Raw genomic sequence first — 12,254 nt, forward strand, 5'->3', positions numbered from 1 at the left:
GATGTTATAAGGGGAATGATTGTATTAGTCAGATAAGATTGTTAGACTTAGCAAAATGGTTGTTTCTCAGGTGCATCACTGCAACTGCCTCGTATCTGAGATCCTGGTTTCTACTCTTGCCAACCTTCCATACACTACAAAAAGAGCATCTAGGAGAATTCTGTTACATTAGTCCTGGTCATCATTGAGTCAAGTGATTGTCATCCCAGCTCTGAGATTGGGAGGTAAGGCAAGAGGATTGACTTAATTTGAGGCTATAGAAGAAGATGATATCTCAAAAGAAAACAAAAGTTAGTCCTGCCACTCTTTGGCTCAGTTTCTTGACTTCACACCTCTGAAGCCAAAGTTCCTTGCTGGTTGCTGTTCTCCACCACCTCCTTGTAGCCTTTCTGCTCCTACCGCCCACCACTATGGCTGATGTGAGTCATTTCGCTCTGGCCACTTGGGGCACATCACTCTTAATTCAAATACTCCAGAAACATTGTTGCCTAAGAACCCTTTCCATGGCTGTTTCCTCCACTTGTGAATTCTTGCCACATACATCCGCGCAAAACACCCCCTTACCTCTCTCTATCTCTTTATTGAAAAGTTATTTTTGTAGGGTTTTCCACTGGGTTCCTGTCTAAAATCAACTCACCCACATCCCAACACTTCATTTTTATTCCTTTGGTGTTTTTTTTAATCTCCTGAACACTAAATAACATGCCCTACGTGTAATTAATTGTGTGCTTTATTTTCTGTCTCTCCCACTAGCTCAGAAACTCCATACTAGCACTTTGTTGAAAAATTAACTATCTTAGTTTGAGAAGGGAGAGAAGAATTCATGTATCCTAACTGAGGTTTAATCATCTAATCCCATGATGGCCTTATGGTCAAGTCTGCGTGATGAAAGAGTTTCGACAATGATGATCCTTTAGGTATAAAAAAAAAAGAGCGAGAAGAAGAAGGAAAAGAAAGGAAAGAGATAAGAAAAGAGAGAATAATGTCAGGGGTACTTTGCAGTGACAAGAGGAGAGAACCAGGTGGCAAAAGGAAGACAGAGAAAAAGACTAGCCCAGAGCCTGGGGAAAAAGCTCATCAGCAACATTCTTGTGACTAAGCCTAAGGATTTGAGTTAAACCAACTAAAAAGAAAAAAATATCAGGCACCGAATGGTGGCTTACACCTTTAATACCAATGCTAGGAAAGAGAGACGGGTGAATATGGGGACTCTCAGTGGACATCAACCTAGCCTATTCATTGAGTTCCAGATCTCAGTGAGAGGCTGTTTTAAAAGACAAACTAGACTGTTCCTGAGGGACAAAGCCAGAGGGTGACGTCTGGACTCTACCCGCACACACACACACACACACACACACACACACACACACACACACACGAGTGACTCATAACTGGAAGGACCTGGAAACACACAAAAGGAAACGCAGAATGAAGCGCACTTCTTCCCCTTTGCTCAGTATTCACGAGCTTCCATCGCGGCTCCTTCAGGAGCTGCCTAGGTACTAACCTCAGAAATTTGCTGATCATCTGTTCTTCTCTGAATAACCAGGTCAGCCAACCTCTCAAGGTCATGGTGAACTTGTGTGAGTGGTCTGCTGCCAGAAGGGAATCCACCATAAATCTCACAGTCAGGCCAGGCTAACCTCCATCCACACCGACTCTCGTAGGAACTCCATCTGTACAGCCTGCCAATGCCATTTCCTAAGGATTGCTGCTCTGAGCCACAGTCATAAAGGGCCAGACTCATCAGGGTACCCATACTCCAACACAGACAAGTACATCTCCTAACCGCACAGAAGAGATCCTCATCTGTCTGCCATGCAAGGACTGTACATTCTAAAATGTACTTTGTATCTCCAACACTGTAGTCCTCTGGAACAAAAGGGGATTGTTGACAGACCTCAGGTGGGGCAGGGCCTTTCTCTTCTGATTGAGCCCCTATTATGATTTTATTTCTCAATTATGAAAGCCCTTTTATTCCTGTAGCAACTAAGTCTTGCAAAACTTACTTTGTGCTGGGGGACAGTCTTCACATTGCAAGTTTCCTAAATTTTTTCATTTTTTTCTAGAATATCATCATCCCAAAATTTAAAGCATGATAGAAGCTTTAGCTCAAGAATCCAAAAAAACTTTTTATAGCTAAAAACCTGATGTATTTTTTTCAGAATTTAGCAGACCCAAATAACTGGGCAAGGGCAGGTCAAATAAATTGCCGAGGTCATGGTTCTTCAGAGGTAGTATTGGATTCAGAATTGTTGATCATCAATGCTGTTTGCCATGTAGTTATCTCTCTTACTGTCTTTGTAAATGACCCTGGAACGTAAAATAAAGTCAATTTACCATTTGGGGAGCCTCTGCAAGTCTGTCTTCTAATGTCAGATTATCCAACGGAGAGGAAGTTTAGATAATAGACTCATTGGCATCTGTATTGCTGTACAAATGAAATAACTCATAAGAAACTACTACCTGGATACCCTGGTTCTGTACTAGGGATGACTGGTGAATGTGTTTCAGAATTTGAAAGCATATATATATATATGTATGTATGTATATATATATATATATATATTGTTTATTTCATGTCCGGGAAGGGTGTGAGCAGGGGAGCATGGCAGGCATGTGCAGGTTGGAAAACAACTTGCGGGAGTCAGTTCTCTCCTTCCACCATGTAGAACCTGGGGATCGAACTCCAATTCTCAGGTTTAGCTGCAAGCGGCTTTACCCCTGGCTCTGGTTCCGACTTTGATTTCCTCAATTGTTTTGAATTCACTTTATTTTTAGAGAGAGAGAAAGAGAGCGATCCCTTAAAAGACGCAAAGATTCTTCTGCCAAAGAACGAAATCAGATGTGTAAATAATTCTTGCTTTAATACCCTGGAGTCCAAAAAAGAAAAAGAAGAACCCCTTAACCCCTTAGAGAGGTGTCTCCAAGGGAAGCTCCTTAAAATCGGTGTCTTTAAACCGGTCCCTGTGACCCACTGGGTTTCATTTGGGTTTCAGATCTCTCCGGAGTGACTCTGAATTCAAAATTCTCCTGGGCTCAGTCTTTGCGCTCATCCGCCACAGGGAATTGTGCCCGTTACCAACTCGCTGCGTTTGAGGGGCGAGGACTTTGCAGGGGCGCGGGACTGTGCGGCAGGAGAATCTCACCATCAGTGGGCGTTTAGCGCAGCCAAGCGACAGGCTGGCGCCAGGGCTGAGGCTACAGGGAGGCGCCGGTTGAGGCGGGGAGAACTTTGGCGCTCTGAGCAGAACCACCCTTCGCTGGCCAGTTGTGTCGCTCCTCCGAGGAAGCCGCGGAGGTGGCGCCTGGGAGAAAAGCCCGGCAGAGAAAGGAAGAGAGGAAGTAGAGAGGGAAGAGAAAATGAAGCAGGCGCTGAGGGAGCCCGAGATAGTGTGGCCGGCGGGGAAAAGAAGCAGGTTCGGCTGCTGCTTTCCTGCACCCCGGGCGTGAACGCCCTCTTCTCCGTCACCCCAGTAAATAAGGGGGGTGTCGCCTGAACTGAACAGCAAGAGAAAAGAAGCCAGCCAAGTGAGAGCGCGGATCCTCTGTCACTGCCGCCCCCTTGTAAACCCGGAGACTTATTGTGGGGCCAGACGCTGCGCCCCGGGCGCCCTGTAGATGGGGTGGGCAGGGACCCGGAGTCCAAGCCGCGGGTGACCCGCGCTGGTCCGCCGGCCTGCCGCGCGTGAGGAGGATGCTAGGCGGAGAAGCCCGAGAACCGCATCCGACACAGCCGGGCGTCCGCTAGGCTGCAACTTGGAATGCCCAGGGACCAGTCTGGCTCTTGCCACCGCTTCGCTGTGTCTAGGGAAGCTACATACAGGACTTGAAGGCGGAGACCTCAGGCGGCGGAGACCTCCGGCGGCGGCTGCAGAGGGGTGAGCCGGGCGCAGGAGGGGGCGCGCTTTCTCCCTGCGGGTCTCAGTAATGAGGAGACTGAGTTTGTGGTGGCTGCTGAGCAGGGTCTGTCTGCTGCTGCCGCCGCCCTGCGCACTGGTGCTGGCCGGGGTGCCCAGCTCCTCCTCGCACCCGCAACCCTGCCAGATCCTCAAGCGCATCGGACACGCGGTGAGGGTGGGCGCGGTGCACTTGCAGCCCTGGACCACGGCCCCACGCTCAACCAACCGCGCTCAGGACAGCGGCAGGGCGGGTGCCCAGAGGGATGAGCCAGAGTCGGGGACGTGGCGGCCACCGGCGCCCCCGCAAGGCGCACGCTGGTTGGGGAGCGCCCTGCATGGCCGGGGTCCGCCTGGCTCCCGGAAGCTCGGGGAGGGCGCCGGGGTCGAGACCCTGTGGCCACGGGATGCCCTCCTGTTCGCTGTGGACAACCTGAACCGTGTGGAAGGACTACTACCCTACAACCTGTCTTTGGAAGTAGTGATGGCCATCGAGGCGGGCCTGGGCGATCTGCCACTTATGCCCTTCTCTTCCCCAAGCTCACCGTGGAGCAGTGACCCTTTCTCCTTTCTGCAAAGCGTCTGCCACACCGTAGTGGTACAAGGGGTTTCGGCGCTGCTGGCCTTCCCCCAGAGCCAGGGCGAGATGATGGAGCTAGATTTGGTCAGCTCTGTCCTGCACATCCCAGTGCTCAGCATAGTGCGCCACGAGTTTCCGCGGGAGAGTCAGGTGAGACGAGTCTGGCGCGTGGAGTGATGTGCGCTGCCGGGAGTCGGGACCAGAGTGGGAGGAAGAGAGTGGGTGAAGCGGGGGGCTTTTTAACTTTGATAACCTTTAGGGCTTGGACTATGTCCCTGGGTGGTATAGGTTGGAGGACTTCAGTCGAAATAGAATAAAACGCAGACGGAAATAAAATGCCAAGTTGGAGGGGTCGTGGATGGAAGAAAGAATGTAGAGATAATATGAGAGGAGGGCGGGGGGCGGGAGCGGTTGTTTGGGGAAACAGAGAAATCTAATGGATTCCAGAAGCCTGAAAGTTGAGGTTCAGAACCGTGGACAGCGATCGAGGGTTGCAAACCAGAGTAAGGGATGGGGGTGGGGCCCCAGGCTGCCACTGTCTTAAACTCCCGCGAGGAAGTCAGAAAGCCTGTAACAAAAACAGCAGCTGTTGCAATTCTCTACTTCCTCCAGAGGCGTGCCAGGGCTTTGTCGTGAGGAAAAGCACATCCCTTTGACTTCCTTTCAGTAAGTTTAGAAGTGCAGCTAGTAAAGAAGCCAGGGGTCGAGAACAGGGGCTGGCAGTCTTGATACTGGAAACTACTAGCCGAAGAGGTGGAGGGACCCGTCTGTGGGTTCTTTGTCCCTATCTTCCTTCTATGTTGTGGGCTCAGCAGCTGGACATGTGATTGCTGTGTTAAGCCCAATCCTGCTGTCTTTATTTAAGGGTAAACAAGTGATGGTTTAGCTTTTGTTTTTTTTAATGGGTTTGAAAAAAATCTAAGCCTATATCCAACAAAGAAACTGTGGACTTAAGTGTTGACAAGGAACAATGAAGATGTTTGATAGTCAAGGAGACAGGGTCTTTAGACCAACAGAGGCTCTCGGCATTTTGTAGACGACTTTTGTAATTCCAACTTGTGCCACCTTCTACAAGACATTTGAGGGACCAGTGAATAAAAATGGTCCCATTTTAAAGACCGAGAAACTGAGAAAAGTCCTGGGATTGGATGAACAGTGGGCTAGTAGGAGTCTAGACACTGGGAGGTCTGTAATTCAGCATCATTTTTGCTCTGTCCTTTGATTGGCAAGATATTACTAATGTCCCTCAAATGCTTGGTGTACATGCAGAGATAAGGACTGAACTGAGCAAGGGAATGTACAAGTGAAAAGTATGATAAAAAAAAATCTTTGTCTAAAATATTCGGGGAATGCTAACATTTTCTTTGGTTAGAAAAGAAAATAAAGCTTGGATTTTCAGTCTTAAGAAGGACAAGAACAAACTCCTCTCAGTAGTTACCCAGGTAATTTCCCTTTAGTGATGAGCTATGGAGATCTGACTTGCAGAATGCAGGCTAGTTAACTGCTATCTGAACTATTTCTGCTATCTGAATTGCTGTGAGCAGCAGAGGAGAAAGCATGGAAAGGGGCGTACAACATTGCCAGTGGCCAAAGTGTTAAAAAAAACACAGAATTGCATTCCCAGGCCACACCATTATTAATACATATGCAGAAGCAGACCTAATGAAATGCAGGAGTCAGCAGGCTGGCTGCTCTTCACTGCTTCTTTATTACCTAATCCTTCAGAAGTTGCCAATAACAGTCACAGTCACCAAACTCCTTCCCATTTGCAGATTGTTTGGCAGGACTCTTAAGTAGCTAGAAATTTCTCCCCAAATTAGTGTCGCCTTGGTTGGAAGGGAAAGTGGGTTTCGTGATGGATGCATGCAGCACAGCGCACACTGAAATGAGACGGGGGCGGGGGTGGGGGGGCACGACATAAAACAGTGTCTAGAATCGGTGAGCTTCCAAGTTTTAAGGCCACTCTGAGAATGAAGTCCTCCAGGGAGGCACTTACAACCTGGCTATAAAGTAAATACTCAGCCATGCGCATTTACTTCTGTGCCTTAAATCACTGTCCTCATGATGTTTTCATGGTACACATCCTGAAAGGCAAAGATTATTTGTGTGACTCAGACCTAGTTTGTCCCACGGAGGATTTTTTTTCCCATCTCCCCTTGCATTTTAAGTTCACACATATCAGACTTCCCTTATCTTACTTTCAATACATCACTTAAGTGTCACTCTGCAATATTCTACATTTTAAAATTTTCCTGCTCAGTGCCAAGTCACTGTAACGTGCAGTGTTGGGATAGGAGCACATTTTTGCTGTCAGCAAAAATAATAGCTGTTCTTCCCCTGGCTCCTCCTGGAAAGTGGGCCTTTCTCTAATATACTGATGTAATATTTTTAAAAGACCTTCTAGATATAAAAAGATGTCAAAGTCACTTCACACATTAAATAAAACCAGTTTAATTTAGGCATTGTCTTTGGAGCCTCCTGAACAATGACCTCATTTGTTGATTACAGGAGGCCTGAATAAAGTATTCTAGAAGAAAGGAGACTTACCCACACAGCCAAGGAAAACAAAAATGTACCATGGGTTCCACAGAGTTCCCAGCTGCTTCCAGCGCAGGAGCAGCAACAGCTAGCCTCTCACTTTTCCTTGGGTTGCTGATTTTTTTCCCATGGGAAGATTTTATTTCATGAGTAATGACTTTTTATAACATCATACCTGAAAGGAAGGAGATACCAATAAGATGGTCCAAACTCAAGTTTTATTTTAAAGTTCTACTGATTTGAAAACATGGGCACAGGTCTGCGAAGATGGCTGAGTGGTTAGGAGCACTGGCTGCTCTTATAGAGGACCCAGGTTAAATTCCCAGCACCCACATGGAGTCTCACAACCATCTTTAACTCCAGTTCCAGGGGTTCTGATGCCCTCTTCTGGCTTCTGCAGGCGCCAAGCATGCATGTGATACACAGACAAACATGCAAGCAAAACAATCATACAAACTAAATACATAAAAAGTTCAAAATTTCACAAAAAAAAATATTAAAACAAAATACAACTTAAAAAGAGCACATTGGTCATCAACTAGGAAGGGACTATTTTCCTTCAAGGAAGAACCCTCCAAAAATGAGTCAGCTATTCACTTTGGAAAACATATGCTTATTATCACCATGTAATTAAAGATTAATACTTCACCATTATATTCAAGGCTGAGCAATTTTATTTAGAGGATCAGTTTGTTCTGAATTACATTGCCATAACAATCAAATCGTGATGTTGCCATGAACCAAGTTCCATTCACATTTAAGTTGTTATGAATTTTGAAAGTGTGGTCTTTCTTTCCCTGGGTACCTTTTCTTCTAGGGATTTTGCATAGCTTTGTCAGAGCTAACCTTTTTAGGTAGTGACACCTTTTAGGTAGTAACACCTTTTAGGTAGTAACAGATGCACATTCTTCGCTAAAATACATGTCTAATGTTAAAACACCACGGTAGTTTGCATTAGCCAGAGCTAAGGGAGTAAGATAATTGACTTAGATCTAAGTCAATTAGCTTCAAATGTTACTCTACTATGTCCAGCTGTGTATGTGTGCATAGACATGTGTACGTGTATAAACATCCATGAACATTAAACACACACATGTATATATGTGCGGGTGTATGTAGAGGCCCAAGGTATGTTTTCTCAGATACCACTAGCATCATTTATGTATGTATGTATGTATGTATGTATGTATGTATGTATGTATGTATGTATAAACGTTTGATCCAAAAGCCCTCACTGGCCTAGACCTCATCTAAAAGAAGCTAACCAATAAGTCCTAGGGAATCTGTCTGTCTTCACTTTCCTATACCACCACACCTGGCTTTTCAAAACAGTAGTTTTGGGACTAAACTCCTTCATGTTTGCAGACAAGCACTTTATAATGAATTTCTCTCCCCATCCCCTAATATTTCCAACTCTAGTTGAGTGAACCAACTATCAGTTTGTCTCCTAAGTCATAGATGCTAATTACTTTGGTTATTTTATGTACACCTTAGTACTTTGGACGATCAGTTTTCTCTGACAATACTAAGCTAAGGATTTAAGGCTGCTTATTTTTGTTTTCATTTTGTTTTGGTCTTTTAGGATCGGCTAATACAGCAGTGCTTCTGCATGGCAGCAAGGACAAAACATGAATCATTGTTTAACAAGTGCCTCAGGAGGACCGATAAAGGGCATTAATTTTTAAAAGACCAGCTCTAAGTCGTGTTGGTTTTCTTTGGCTTGCTCTATGACAGGCTGTGGGTCATGACCCCTTGGGCAAACCTCTATCTTTAAAACTTTTTACATGGCAATTCATAGAAGTAACAAAATTATAGTTATTAAGTAGCAACAAAAATAATTTTATGGTTGAGGGTCACCACAACATGAGGAGCTGTATTAAAAGGTCACAGCATTGGGATGATTGAGAACCCTTGCTCTATGTGAAGCACAACACTCGCTCTCTCCACACCCTTGGGAAGATATTTTTTTCCTATCTAGAAGCATCTAACCATTGCCAAAATAAGTGACTTCACATTAAATGTCAAGTGATGCAAACTTTTTGACTAGTAGTGATCTTTTCTGGTTCTTCATCAAAATCAGACACCTGGGATTAATTTGTAAGATGTTTTATTAATCTGATACAATGCTTTCTTAATTCTATAACTGTTTTCTCTAAGTAGTGCAGACGAGAGTAGCAGACCCCATTCACTGAGGAACTAGTCTGTCTTACTTTTCTTTGTCTTTACACCAACATCAGCTAGTCTATGAAGAATATATTTGGTCTTGATCTGATTGACTATGGTATCTTAGACTTAATTTATGATTTAAATTACAGTTGAATACCAGTTTCGAAAACTTGATGTTTGGTGCTTTGTATCCCTGCTGTTGAGGAGGCACCATGCATGTCTGGGCTGTTAGGTTTTGTTTCATGAATACTTCAATCAAATCCCTACCACTTTAGGAAAAAATGGCCAAAGCTATAAAGTAATGACCAAAATATCTCTACTCCACCTCTGTCTCTTATTGGTCATCCCAATCCTTGGCAAGTCACTAAACTTGTTTCTTAGCATTCTGATTTGTTTCATAAACCAAATAAGAAAATGAAAAGTACTATGGGTAAATCTATTGTGTTAGCCTTATAACTCCCAGGAAAGAGTTGGTCAATGAGCTGAAAAGAAGCAATAAATCTTCTGCTGGGAGCCATGACCCACACAGGTGACTCTGCTACTTAGGAAAGTGAGGAAGAAGAGTGGGTTCAAAGCCAACCTAGACTACGTAGTGAGACAATGTTTCCAAGAAAAAGTATGTCTTCATCTCCTTACTTCATCAATCAAAATAGGTCCCCATTTCTCTCCACCCACTTTCTCATTTTTTAAGAACAACTTGGTTCACAATTAGCTAGAACACCTGTGAACCCACAGATCTGTTTCTATACCAATGGCAATTTTACTTTTGCCACACCTAACAATATCTATAACTCTAGACACAGCCATAGAGACTGCAATAGGAAATGCACATAATTTGTGAGACTCCTGGACCCTTCACATCCACCACAATTTGTTTTTGTTGTTGTTGCTTTGTTTTGCTTTGTTTTTGACAAATTTTTCACTCAAGAGTCTATGGACACAGAGTATGCCCCATCCTCATGTTGTGTGCAACTTGACTTGTTTAGCGTATTTTTTACAGAGAATGTTTCTTAATGAGGAACTCAGTGTGTTGGTTCAGGCTGGCACAGGTACCTCATTTCTTAATGGACTGATAAAAATTTGCAAAGCAGTTATTCTGAGTGTCATTTCCCCAAGGAACTATGCAGGGTTCTCACAGCCTGATATTGCTCATTTTAGCAGCAACACTTGTTATAGAGATGAGAATTCCGCTTGTCTTTTCTCCTGCCTGTTCTAACTACTGTCACACAGAGAGAAAAGTATAGCACAAGAAATGTGTCCAAAAACTCAGCAAGGAAAATATTATTGCATAGCATGTGTAGTGTGCATTGCTTTTCAAATGGATGCATGAATAACGAACTGATGAGAATCTTGAAAACAGCCAGTTGTCCTTCTGATCCTTTCTTTATAGGATGGGAGGGCAGAGATTTAGCAGAAGAAAAGCCAACTAGGACAATTCTTGTCCGTTCCTTCAACTTCTCTCGTCTTCTGTTGCTGCTGCTTTGTTTTGGTTTTAATTTGGTTTGTTGTTTTCTCTGTATGCAGGGCCCTTGAGCCTTGAGAAGAGCTTCTCAGGTCGTGTTGGACCTCCTGCATTGAGGAGGTATCTGACCTGGGCTGGCTTGACAGCAGAATGAAAACCTTTCTCTGATTGGACAGGGTTGATTTGTGCTGGAGATGAGGCTTCAGGGTCTTAAAGTGATGCAGGACAGCTCCCCTTGTCGATTAGGATTCTTTGCACACCTTTGTAACTTACTGAAACATTAACCTAGGAAATTTCATCATATGCCTTATCAGTGTCTGTGCTTTTCAAGGCTTCATCATGAGTGCAGTGATATTATCCACTTGAGTCCAGTAAGGTAGAGAATAATGCATGAACATACAGAGATGTGGGTGTAGCCATCTTCTAGGAAATGAGAAGTTCTCAAGGAGAAGAATAAATGAGTAACTCCCTCTGCAGTTAGTGTGATTGTTAGCCACCTCCAATGGAACAAACCGGAAACTGTCATGATGTGTGTAACACCTGAGGGACCAGAGTGAAAAGCAGAGGTTTGTCTAATTCCAGCTTAGGCTGTTCAAAACATGTTAGCCATAACATTTTCAACTATGGGAATTTAGTAAAATCATGGCATGGATAACTGTGCAGTCATTCGAAATGAGAATATACTTACAGACATAAAGAAGTAGAAAAAAATACTACAAACGCATACACAAAATATGACATTTTTCTGAAAAAAATGTAGTTGAAATTTCATTCATAAAAATGTTAATAACATAAGGGGTCAACCCTAATCACATGCAAATAATAGCAACACAAATTGGACTGAACATGATATAATGTGAATGNATGGGCATGGATATAGTCAGAGCCTATAGGAGGAGCTAGATGGGGTAGAAAGAAAGTAAATATAGTGTAATCAAATATAAAATGCTCAAATAAAACCATTTTCACCAAGTAAAATACAGCCTTGTGAAGCTGAACACCCCACACACCAAGATACAGCTGCAAACCAACTCCCACACATAAGGTTCAGGGACCATTGTGTAAGAAGACATGGAAAGACAATAAGAACTAGAGGATAGGGAGTTTGCTGTGGGATCATGTCTCCTACGAATATCAGAAGCGACACGCATGAAGTCTCACCAGCAAACTACTTATCTATATATGAGCTAAATAAGAACAACAGTAGACACACTAAAGTAGACAGGAAAGCCCAGGGGGTCTCAGTCATTCACAAAGAACTACAGGCATTTAAGGAATACTGAGAGCTAGAGAAATAGTCTCAGCCAGGGAAGACAGCACAAATGGTTTTCCAATGCAAAATGATCATCCCTGAGTAGATACAAGTAACCCTATACAGACTGAGTAGGCTGTGTTTATTTTATTAGAAATATATTTGTATATACATTTGTGTGTGTGAGTGTGTGTAACAATGACTAATGAAAAAAGAGGCCATGATTTTAAAAGACTGTAAGAAGGGTTTTATGGAGGGTTTAGATAGAGAAAGGGGAAGGAGAAAAGTATATAATTATGTTATAACCTCAAAAAATAAAAGAGGGGCTGGAGAGATGGCTCAGTAGTTAAGAGCATT

The 12,254-nt window shown here is 43.8% G+C and overlaps 1 protein-coding gene across 2 annotated transcripts in view; it reads left to right on the plus strand.

The window, feature by feature from the left end:
* Positions 1 to 3,930: 3,930 nt before the first annotated feature.
* Positions 3,931 to 12,254, plus strand: part of Grin3a (glutamate ionotropic receptor NMDA type subunit 3A) — a 177,842-nt gene continuing 169,518 nt past the window's right edge. For both annotated transcript variants that reach the window (XM_050156108.1, XM_050156109.1), the window contains exon 1: positions 3,931 to 4,629. In XM_050156108.1, the coding sequence (XP_050012065.1) occupies positions 3,931 to 4,629 (699 nt within the window). The remainder of the gene's footprint in view (positions 4,630 to 12,254) is intronic.

The sequence above is a fragment of the Alexandromys fortis genome, unplaced genomic scaffold (assembly GCF_014885135.2).
Source record: "Alexandromys fortis isolate MF-2015 unplaced genomic scaffold, M_Fortis_MF-2015_v1.1 scaffold_92, whole genome shotgun sequence".
NCBI classification, from domain to species: Eukaryota; Metazoa; Chordata; class Mammalia; order Rodentia; family Cricetidae; genus Alexandromys; species Alexandromys fortis.